The sequence below is a fragment of the Lineus longissimus genome, chromosome 19 (genome assembly GCF_910592395.1).
Source record: "Lineus longissimus chromosome 19, tnLinLong1.2, whole genome shotgun sequence".
NCBI lineage: Eukaryota > Metazoa > Nemertea > Pilidiophora > Heteronemertea > Lineidae > Lineus > Lineus longissimus.
The window spans coordinates 745,420-757,735 of record NC_088326.1 but is presented as its reverse complement, the minus strand read 5'-3'; the positions used below and the strand labels follow the sequence as shown (position 1 = coordinate 757,735).

The following is a 12,316-nucleotide window of genomic DNA, read 5'->3' as shown; positions in this document are numbered from 1 at the left end:
AGCCTGCACGCAAAATTTCAGCTCAATATTCCCACTGAAAAGTGGTTTTCCAGACATAGCCCAAATTTTGGCATTTTTTTGGATGAGAAGATTGAAATTTCAGTTTTTACCTTGGATCCAGGTGAAGAAGATTTTACAATGTACACCAATGCATATGTTTTAAAAACACCTAAGGCCTGGGACGAGGTAAAAATTACTGTTTTAGAGGGGGGTCAGCATTCGCAAATGGGGGGTGATATGAATCTGAAAATACATGGACTCGAAAGATCAATCAGTAACTGCTCCATTGCAATCGGCGAAATTTTGATATCAGCGATAGTTTGGCGATAATGACCAAGTATCGAAAAAGTGATATTTGGCCATAATATCAAAATCGCTTAGTTTTTGTTAATTTTTCAAATACCTATGGATAGATATAGCTTATCTTAACATACATTCAGGATTTGGAATCAGAATTCAAGAAACCTATCAAATGAAACGAGGTTGAAGTTTTGGATAAAGGGCGATATATCGCTAATTTTGAAAATATTTTCCGACAGATTCCGACATATTTTGAAAGAGTATCATTAACTGTACCAAGAGATATAAAAAAATTGCAGAATATTTTTCCATCGAAGAAATGAAACGAGTTTTTCACGATTCGCGATATTTGGTCATAAGATATCGATTCATGATCGGAATGGAACAAAAACTGTTTGACTTTGTTTATCACTACCCAAAGGCATAGCCTACAAAAATTCAGTATAAAATTCCAACTGCTTCATGGTTTTCCAAAATATGACCAAAATTTGGCAGAATGGTCAAAAAGTTACCTTGGATCCAGGGTGACAGGTTTGTAAAATGTACAATGCTGCATAGTGTATAAAACACGTAAGGCCTGGATACAAGGTATTTTTGAAGTGGTCAGCATCCGCTTATGGTTCAATGTATCAAGCTGAAATTTTGTTCCAAGCAAGATTGGTCCAAAAACTGATTAATGGTCAAAGTAAAATTTTGATATTCTCGATAGTTTTGTGATAAATATCGAATATCGAAATTTGATATTTTGGCCCTATTTTTACAACCACTGGCTATTTTCCACAATTTCAAAACTCAAAGGCCAGGTATGGTTCAAAGGATTTAGCCTTGAGAGTTCTTAGTCAAAATATGATTAACCCACTGGTTGCCAAGGCACTGAAAATTCAGACAAAAGCCAAAATATCAAAATTTTCAGATATCTTTTCTAACAAATTATGATATATTTTGGAAGAGCATAACCAAGGGTATCAAGAGCTGCCAAATGTCTTAAAGATTTCACGCCTGGGATGAATAAAACCTGTTTTTTAAAAGTTGCGATATCAAATTACATAATACTTGGCTGCGGACTAAAGTGAGGTACCAAAGATGGTTTCTCGACTCATCAACCATAGACTCGATCACATCTTCACATTGACTGATATGAATCAGGTCTAGCAAAAGCCTTTACTTCAGTTTTGTACAGAAAGGCCTAGTGTAAATGTACATGGAGTTTAAGATAAAAGCATTTGCTCGTGTTTCTTCATATCACCCATTGTCGAATAGGTGGAAGCGACAGTAACTATTGATAGTTCAAGATATACGAATGACACAGTGTCACAACAATGGAGACAGTGTTGTGTCACCATCAAGCCCGTAGACAATTCCCAACCTGCCTGTGAGTGAAGACGTCACAACCTTGAAGACACTGCCAGTCTGAGACGAAGACAGAATTGTGTCATTGTCTTTCACAACATCGTCATCAAGATTCTGGAAGTGTCTTGATAAATTATGCAGTTCCAAGTTACCACACTGGTTCTACATACACAAGGAGGCCGACTGGATAGTTAACTTGACTTTCAATATCTTAGTCCAGGCATTTACATAGGTATACCAGGGACAGGCACAGCAGGTGGACAGACATCACCGGCACATCCTCCTGAAAGGTTTGGGACACCCCGTACTGCATATGGTCTATCAAATAACACAAATGTACATGTATGTATAGCCAATTTCCAGTCTGTGACTCACATATCATCCACTGTCTTGTGCCTGGGCAAGGGGGCTCGTAACCTATCTGCACCTTTTAGGTTCGTCTGATGAAACTTTGACTTTGAACTTTTGAATTTTCAGGTGTTACAATTGGCCAACTTCAGAATATCTGACAAACCAGCTCACATCATTCATTGACAAAAGGGTCAGCAAAGAAGAAATGAAGAAGATGTGTTAATATAATATAATATTTATTCAAGATCATTCTTCCAAGATCATTCTTAACAACATATATCATGGGATGCCTCCCAGTGGCAGAAGTTGACACCCGTCGTCATGGGATGCCCCCTGGTGGCAGAAGTTGACACCCCTCGTCATGAGCACAAGACAGTAGACACTTAACGGAGAATCGACAATATTCAAAACATGGTACACAAAAATAGAAGCACATGCAATGGAATGGTCAAAACAAAGACAAATTCTTGAAACATAACCGGGTATAAATGATAAGATATTGTATTTTTAGCTCAGCTGACAAAGTCAGCGGAGCTAGTCAAATAGCTATTCGATTGGTGTCCGTCCTTCCACCCATCCTGCCATCCTTCCATCATGCCATCTGTAGACAAAGTTGGGCATTTTGTAATCATACAACCGAGGCACTTCAAATCTAGTCTTGCTTATAAACACCGCAGAAAATGTTGCTTACGGAAAAAAATTTGGGCGATTCGACTCAAATTCAGCTCCCCAGGGGGCAAAATGCGTAAATGAAAAAACAATTTTTTGACGCTCTATTCCAGCAGATAAAAGCTTGAAATAAAGTTGAAAAGGTCTTCATGATACAGAAGTTTTGATATAAAATAGATTAGTGTCGATTTATATCACCAGTTGGCGGTAGTGAGCAAAACTGTTGTTTGACCCCGGATGACCCCGCTTTAAATTTCCCGCCGAGGTTACCTGGAGTACTATCGTCAAGAAAATGGCGGTGACATTTTTATTTCTACCGGAGCGATGATTTGTAAGTGACGAATTTTCTTTTTTAAGCCTTTACGGAAACGTATTTTGGTACGAAACTTCACACGTTTATAGAAAAGATCAACGAGAATGTGTTCAAATGCCCTCATAACGATGAGTTCAACAGAATTTGGTCAAAACAACCTTCGAATGGAGTCAACTTTCTTTGCGAAATTGAAGCGACGACCTCATTATTTATCGTAATTTATGCAGATCTGAGTCCAGCTGATGGGTGATGTTCTGATTTGTGTTCAAACTATTGGAAACTTCGGAAATTAGTTCTATTAGTTCTACTATTCTGCAGGAGTATATTATAGCCATTGATGTTGACAGCTAAAAGCACGAAAACTTTGTTCAGGTTTCTCGTCCAATCACGTGACCTCTCCAACACTCGATAATGCACTCTTTTCGTCCACGTTTTAGGCCAATCTTCGGCCTGAACATGAAATCTAATAAGCGCAGTACTTAAATCAGATGTTTCTCTCGCCTTGAAAACATTCCAGGGTAAAATCCATTGAGATTAGCCGAGTTAATCCACTTTTTCCGTACCTAAAATCTCTGCCGCTGAATTCTATAAATAGAAACTATTAACATCGCGGCAGTGTGGTTCCCATTGTGCGCCCTCCCACTTCACACCATGTCAGGAACTTTCACCGAGAGAGAGGGCGTGCGGTAAGAAGAATGGCCAAAATGACGTCACGTTTTCCTGGCAATGTCTCTTGCCCGACCAAGCATTGGGAAAGCATCTTTACAGACAACGTTAGAACTAGAAAACGAATATGTTAATTTGCAAAATTAAAAGCAGATTTCACCACTAACCAGCCAAATCGGAATACGACGGCGCAAAATGTTCTCGCTTTCCTCCTGCTAAAAAACCTTGTTCCCGCACTCCTATTTTAATTTATGCCAAGGAATATGATATGATCTGTTTTCACTTTTTTGTAATTAAATGGTATTCATATAATGAGATCAATAGTAGTGTCCGTGTCAGATCCCATCGTTCAACTAGTCTTCTCTCCCCAGGTGGCTCACACGGACCTTCAGGTCCCCATACTCAAGACTAACTCTTACAATATTGCCCTCAAAACAACCCTGGAGTCATGATTACCTGCACTCCCTGTGGGGTGAAAAACATTACCTTTTGAACAGCTGGCTGTAGGGGGATGATTGGAGCAGCCGGTATACCTGCTGACTTGCTGAACCCAGGTTAATGTTATTTTCAATCCACGATTGCAGGTCACCTGATTTTCGCGATTTCGCGGGAAATGAAATTGTAAACAAACGCATGTGTGCAGTTCAAATGTAAACAAAAATGTATTTTTGGTACTTTTGGTTGCTGGACTTGGGTTTTCCCGCAGTCTGGAGCTGGGGTCAAATTGGTGGTCTATTGTGCTGTTTTAGTCAGAGGTAGCCCTTGATTATGAAGGGATTTTCAAATTAAGGTGACCATGGTCTTTTTATGTGCTCAGCTCACCGCAGCTTTCAATACTTGATGTATCTGAAGAGGCGCGCAGAACCTGACATGGCCTTACCAAGGAGCTGCTCACGGTGCTGAACTTCTAGCTTGCCTGTCGACAAAGTGCCTTTTTGGCCGAGACATTGCTACATGTAGGAGGAGCACGCATTTTAAATTTATAGTAGTGATAGTACAGTTGGTTCGAGCCATTTGGAAGCCGACATGTGAAGGCCTATCTGGGTTCTCCTTCTTCTCCGTATAAAAAGGGGCATATTGCTGACGAAGGAACAAGACATATTGACATTGCCTCATCATCTCTATGGGACCAATTGATATACTTTTATATGCACGCATACATCGTGCCATTTCAGGGTCCGAGTCTGTGGACAATTGGTTTGATTAATTTGTCTCTTCGATATTGCTCCTTTATTGCATTAGATTTTCATCGCAATTCAATCTATTCAAGATATAGCCAATTTGAACCTGTCTGCGCCAAGGATAGATTGGTTCCAGATCGACTCACTATGACTAGGAATACGCAGTAGAGCACAATGTCATGAAAAACGACCCTTTGTATTGTAAATTCCAATCTCCTGCAGGACAGGTCAATTTCTCTCAATAAGATTAATTTTGTTGACTCCTGTAATCTCTACCTTATTAAAAAAAAAGACAGTGGTGTTAGTCCCAAACTGGTAATTTCTATTTATTTTGACCTCTGTTAAATCAGGATACCTCTCAATTACAGACAGCATTTTGTATCCTTGTGCTGTACAACCCAGCCTGGACATACCACAGTTGTCCATGGAGAAGTCTCATCCTCTCTGACACTTCTTTTCTGTAAAGCTACCGATACAACATACTGAACTAGGGATATCTTCTGTTGCCTCCTGTAATATTTACATACCATGGCTGATTAGTTCAATCATATTTCATCCAGCTGGCAGCTCTGCATTGGAAATGTTAGTGGTATAACGTGTTCTCTTGACCTTCAAACAGTAGTATAAAGCCGATATTTACTACTTTATACCCTCAGTCCTATGTTATTAGGTCATCCAGCTGAGCGCCAGGCCCTTGGGCCTCTTGTTAGCATAATTGGTTGGTCGTAAGCTATTTGCACATCAATGAAAATTGTGAGAACGCCAAGAAAATAAAGTTGCTTGAATTCAGGGCCAAAAAAAGGGTTTACTCCAAACAAACCCTTCTGAAATCATCAGCTCTAACGCAATGTTCATCATGATTCTAATCTAAAATACTACATGATTAGTTGAGTATTCAACAATTGTATATCTAATATCTACAACAGAACACCCTCATAAAATTAATTTAAGGCGCGGCTCGGTGGATAAGACTGAATTAGAGGATAGATAGAGTTGTCCACATGAAAGGAAGTGAGGAACTCAGGCCAGGATATTTCAATTCCTCGTTTCTTTCAACCAAGCTGGTTTCTTTCCGATTCAGATAAGGTAGGTCCTTTCAGATAAGGAAGGTTTTTCAAACCAAATAGATTTCTTTCAAATGAAGGGCTAAGATCTGAAGACTAAATCCCAAGAATTTGAACGCCCACTCTGCAAAGAACGTGGCCCTAAATTGACAAATTCAGTCTCACACACCAGCTACACCGAACAACTTGGGTAAATAATAAATGCAACATACAAAAGCACAATATACAAATTATACAGATACATGTATATTCAAAACGATTCCGATAAAAAATGTTTCTTTCTTTCAATATTAGGGTTCAATGTTACCCTATCTACCCACAAATTTCAATAAATAACAGTTTTTAAGCAGCAAATTTTACAAAATGATCCTGGAACTTTACTTTGATAATAATTCCCAGGGAATTGAAAAGAACATTTTGAACAATTATATTATATATGTATGTGAGATTCCTATAAGCCTGTATTGCTAAGGCATTCAATAATACTGATTAAAATATTGGCACTTTTTAAATTTTTCAACTTCGAAAATGTTTAAAAATTCAAGGCTTTGAAAAGAATTTGGGATAGTGTCCACACTTGGCTGACTATGAAATCTTGGCCCCAGCCCCCACTGCGAATGACACCGTAGCCAACCAAATAACCTCCGTAGCGAAGTGGTCAAAACATCCAATGCATCTACTTTGAATATAACTCAAGACAGAAACAGCTTCAAATATGGCTTTCAATGTTTTGAGAATGTCTGCGTGCGTCTCCCTCGTCCGCGGCCTCGACGAGCTTTACACACTTCTTGGCGTGGCCGCTATGGTCGTTGGGCACCCTCCTCCCAGAGGGCGCCCCGTTTGGTCATAACTTGGACGTGCTGGCCGTATCTGTCCAGCGGTTGACGAACATCATGCTCTCGAGTGAATTGAGGAACGTGTCGTTTTCCAGGGACTGCATCTCTTCTGGGTTGTCCTGGAGAAACTGGAATGGACAACAATCAACATTATTGTAAAATCTAAAACACCTGTGTTATAATGTACTGTGCCTCATTTTGGTGGCAGCAGTTATTGTTTGGCAACCGTAACTGAATTCCTTTCTTGCACTTCATGAATGTAAGGACACAGATGTACCAAAAGTCAACAACTGTCAAATATGTAACCATTCATTGGAAAGTTCTTGACCAGCACATTCCCATGGTATCAATATCATGGTATCAATGATGGTACCAATATACATACTGACATAACCACTCATTGGAAAGCTCTTCACTAGCACATTTTCATGGAACCAACATACAGCTCATGGTACCATTCTTGTGACCTACCTTTTGGTCAAACTGTGCATTGATATAACTCAGTGTGACTGCATCATCAGGATTGGTACCATTACAACTCCCATGACTGCTGTGGTTGCTAAGGGTACTGAGACGTTTACTGGCAGGAAGATTTGGACGTTGGCAACCTTGGTTGCGACGGTAACACAGGAATATAGTGACGGAAACTGAAAAGAGACGAGATGTTTTTCAGGGCCGACTCCAGGTCAAAGAGAACCCACAAGTGGCCATTTTCTTTGTTCCTTTCTTAACACACCTCCAGAGCCGACGCAGTATTAGTGATTTTTTAACAATGAACAATCTGTCTCTGACGGCCAACAGATGAATCTGGACTTACCTAGGGTTATGAGCAGGCAGATTCCAACGATCAGGGATATTATGAACGTCTCACTCTCAACGAATCTTGGGACGCTATTACCATAAACCCCCGACTGGTTTGACGAAAGAGTATCATTGTCATCAACATACTCGTCATTCTGATCTAGCAAGAGAGTATCATTTAAGAAATCAAACGGAATGCTGGACGTCGGGGGCAAGATTGGACTGGTCAAAACCGGTCTAGTATCATTTGGATCTATTGTCGAGTCTTTGGACGTATTTATCATCAATCCCAATGTCGAGTTTGTTTTATTATCAGCAGTTGAGTGCACTTTTTTACTGTTAGATGGCGTAACGGAGGAATTATCCGATAATCCTGTCGCAGGCATTTCTGTGGCTTTGTCACTCGGCGTATCATTCCTGCCCAGCAAAGCTGCCGATCTTTTTTTCTTTGAGCGAGATTTTCTCCAAGCTGCCAATGAATTTCTCATGAGATTCCTCGAATTGATGAGTATTTCTTCACGACTCGATGGCCATATATTGTCCGTTTTGGCATTTCTACTGGTTGCCATGACATTTCCATTGGTTGCCATGGTATTCTCATAGGTTGCCATGGCAACTGCGTCATGTCGTCTGCTCATCTCAGGACGAGTATTTGATGATGGAAGTAAACACAAGAGTATTACTCCAGTCAGTAAACCTGCAAGACACAACAATGACACAAGTCTAGTAAAATACCACAATATTTGGCACCATAATTTTATCTTTTTGGGAGGGATTACAACTTATGTGACTACTTTGACTACCACACAGACTTTTTACAGATCAGGATGAACCCCACAGTGGCAAACATCCTTGATAACGGAGTTGTTCACGAACTCAGTAGGAGCAAATGACATATATACCATTAACACTGTCCATGACCCTTCATTTCACTGGATATTGGAAGATGTAGGTCATATTTTTACACATTCTCTATATCATACAAATAACAACTTTAAAAGGATCGGTCGTGTGAGGTTTCACATCAATAACCATCCTGAACAGCTGTGATCAAAGCATAAATAATCACAACTCATCGATTCAGGTCATTACTTCATGCATCGTGGAGCATGTGTAGAGTAGAGTCATTTTGTTTACCTATCACTGCTCTAGTCCAAATACTGGGATCATCATTCAGTGACATCGTTGCTAAATTGGTAGAGCAACGCCACTGATCTTGTGCACCTCGTCTTGTTCACACAGAAATACATTAGACCTGCTAAGATGACTCACCTGGTTTAATTGGACTAAGTCCAATATACATATCCATGGTTACGGTACCAGGAAGAGACACAAGTGTTCAGCAGCCATCTTAGGACACACAGACACTGAAATGAAAATGATAGACTCACGGGTTATGGTGAGACTGGAGGGGTGACTACAGTCATCACACAACAAGGAAGAGCATTTTGTGTACTGGGCACAGCACATTTGACAGTAGTTGGAATGCCAGTGTACATTTCCGGATGAATCCAGAACTGCAGTCTCCGAGTAGTCTTCCCGGAGTACCTTTGCCATGCCACTTGTACCGACCGAACACTTCTTCAAAAATCAAATGCAAAGTGCACAATAGCTCTTTCCAGCAACACCTACAATAAAGCACATTTTGTCATCTTTACCAAAATGAGCCCAGCAGATTATGGTGAAAATCACAAATGGAACAACAGCCCATGTTGTACCGACAACACCAATATCGTCTTCTGCGAGTATGGCTGCTATCTTTGAACGTTGTTTTGACAAAAAACACCTCATATATCTGGCAATATTCATCCCCAAGGGTTGACAAGCATGTCATAAAACATTGTTAGTCGACACATTTTAATAAAGTCTCACCACACCAATATCCAACTCAACCCAAGCAGCAAAACCAAAATATCCTCGGGGACAATCTATCATACATGTAGACATCACAACCAACCAGGAACTTGGTCTATTTGTTTTAGTGAACTGAAGGGGTATACACTATATGTACAGTACTCTAAAGTTGTATTCACATCTATGTGATTATCATTGGCACACCTGGTATGCAAAATATGCTAATGATATAACAATAGAAAGGCAGAGTACAAATTTCAAATTTCTACCAATCAAAAGAACTGCCAAACTGCTGTAGGTTTAATCATTCCTTCCGGCAATGTTAGACTGGATATATCCAATACATTAGTCCAATTATGCAAATGAGATCATTAATTAATCACTTCATTGAGCACAACAGCTGCGAACTTTGTTAACGAGGTGAGCAGGAATTCCACAATCTAAAAAAAACGTTTTTATCAAGTCCATATGTCACAACCAACTTTTTCCGGTTATTTTCATACTCCTCTGCCAATCCAAGCCTCTGTGTGACGCCAAAGGCCTTGAGATCACCACGGCATGTTCTGCATTTCATAGACTGGACATTAGAAGGGGAATATAGTCAGGAGCTAGCCTAGGGGGGTGAAAGTGGTAGTTTTCAGGTGACTGTTTAGTGTTTCTCGGCCAAATTCTTGAGTGTCGTATTTATCAATAGCATTGCATTATCACAGAACAACCGACCATGCCTGGACCATGGGCAAGGCCATCATGCTTGATAGTTCAGCACAAAGTTGGTTGACTTTGACGATTTTTGCACAAAAAAAATTTGTGCCATTGGAGAAAATGAGCCAGCTCAGTCATGCCCACAGCATGGCAATGGATCAATCCGCTATTCATGAATCACACCTGGAAAAACCATCTGTAAGACTAAGAAAGAGACGCTGGCCCAGGCAGGGTACCGGTAGGCCCCAATGCGAACCCTGTCCCTGGTACTCGGTACTGGGTAGTGGTAGGCTTTCGCTTTGTTCATTCCCAACAAACTGCGCCTGCAAAAAGATAACTAAATCGAGAACATTGGATGATACACTGTTATCTATGCATACTTGCCTATTACTCCAGCGATAATGGCATAAATGCCTCCAATAAGAAAGGAGAAAACTGAGAAATAGTCCACAAATTCGACATTTTTTAGTAAAAGTGCTTTGTGTACAATCACGAATCTTGAGTAATAACAACCCAAACCATGTCCTTAGCAGTTTGCCATTATTCCGATGGTGGAAGCACCTGTGTCGAAGACGGCTCCCGGTTGCTTTACAGTCCAAAACATCACACCACTGTCAACATGCCACATACATGTCTCATGAAAACGCTAATAAAATAATTTAGAATCATTCACTTATGACATTGACAAGATATAGGACTACACTTCTGCAAAGTTTGATGAAACTCCCAGCATTGATTTTTTTTAAATCACGAAAATGTATGTATAGTCATGGAGGTATACCTCCATGGTATGGTATACTGTGCACATAACATAACATAACATAACATAACATAACATAACATAACATAACATAATTTATTTCTCTCCAAAAAACCCTTTCGGGTATAAGAGGTTACATGATTTAACATTTACATATGGTGGACCAAGCTGATGAATTCTTTACAAAAACTATGAATATTGTCTAAGTTTACCCGGGAACATTTAGTCATAATGCGATGGAAAAATTCATGATAAAAAAAAACCTGAGGTAATTCTTTTAAGTTTGGAAACAACCTTACTCGCATGTGACGGAAATACGGACACGTAATAAAATAATGAAGTTCGTCTCTTACACAAACCTGGTCACAAAGACCACAAATATTTTCTGCAGTTTCATTTCTATACATTCTGGTTACTGTTCAGGGCCGTATTTAGAGGGGGGGCAGGGGGGGCAGCTGCCCCCCCTGTGCCGGCAATAAATGTTGAAAAAAAAATTTTCAGACAGTAATAAAAAGACAAACTAATCTTAGCCATAGCTTTACCAGCATGATAGCAGCATATGGATAGCAGATGTTATCAACTCGGGTGCAACCCTTATAATCTGACCAGTCCAGTGCCCTGACCCTAGTCTTCATAAAAGTGCCAAGTGGCCCTTTTTTAGAGTAAAAATGGTAAAAATACTATTGATTCACACTTCCAAATGCCAGGAAAATGCCATTTCAGACCTTTTATTTTCAAATTTTTCTGGGGGAGGGCCCCCAGACCCCCCCTTTCGGATGCGCCTGCGGCACATCCGGATCGCCTTCGGCGATCTATCCCACTGCCCCCCCTGGACAAAAAAGTTAAATACGGCCCTGCTGTTTCTGGGAATTTTATAGATCCAGTACGAAATTTACAAATACTGACCGTTTGATATAATGCACGGACCCTACCGCTCCTGGCTCCCCTGCCGTTGGCCATTCATACTACATAGTACGCACATGAAACGTCCCCACAGGAGTAATGCAGCGAGAATTTGTACTGCATATAAGGGTCCCACCCAGTAATTAAGTTCGGAGCAAAGAGACGCTGTGGCCGGCAACGGTCGGCAGTACCATGTTTGGGGTTCATGGAATAATTCGTCCCCCGTTCCCCTCCAACCAAGGGGGATATTTCCACCTCACAATGAGGCAATTTTTAATTTTAAGTAATCGCGTAGTTCCACTTTTTTAGCTCAGATGGCGCCAACTGAGGTCCTGTCAAAATCATTGGCCCACCTGAGGCTGATGGGGAAACTCACGAAACTCAACAGGGTGGCCCAGAAAGGTTTTGATCCCTTGCACAATAGACTTCTATTGTGTGTGTCCATTGTGTGAGCGAAATCAATTCTGGGCCACCCTGTAGTACATGAACTTGTCACCCTGTTCAAAGATATCGGAGCGAAAGTGAAAAACGAGGACATTTCTGTTTTCCACCGCAACGGGCCAGTG

At 40.5% G+C, this 12,316-nt stretch overlaps 1 protein-coding gene across 2 annotated transcripts; it reads right to left on the bottom strand.

Annotated features, from left to right (window-relative positions):
• Positions 1 to 5,151: 5,151 nt before the first annotated feature.
• Positions 5,152 to 10,844, bottom strand: LOC135503234 (uncharacterized). 2 transcript variants are annotated; one of them, XM_064796704.1, is made up of 5 exons: positions 10,472 to 10,844; positions 8,804 to 8,898; positions 7,548 to 8,228; positions 7,202 to 7,377; positions 5,153 to 6,858 (listed from the first exon to the last, which is right to left on the bottom strand). In XM_064796704.1, exons 2-5 carry the CDS (start codon positions 8,838 to 8,840, stop codon positions 6,739 to 6,741), a joined length of 1,014 nt encoding a protein of 337 aa, XP_064652774.1. In that variant the 5' UTR covers positions 8,841 to 8,898; positions 10,472 to 10,844; the 3' UTR covers positions 5,153 to 6,738. The 2 variants fall into 2 exon arrangements, with proteins under 2 accessions (XP_064652775.1, XP_064652774.1); XM_064796705.1 differs by lacking the exons at positions 8,804 to 8,898; positions 10,472 to 10,844 and adding an exon at positions 8,344 to 8,363 and having other exon boundaries at positions 5,152 to 6,858.
• Between the last annotated feature and the right edge of the window lie 1,472 nt (positions 10,845 to 12,316).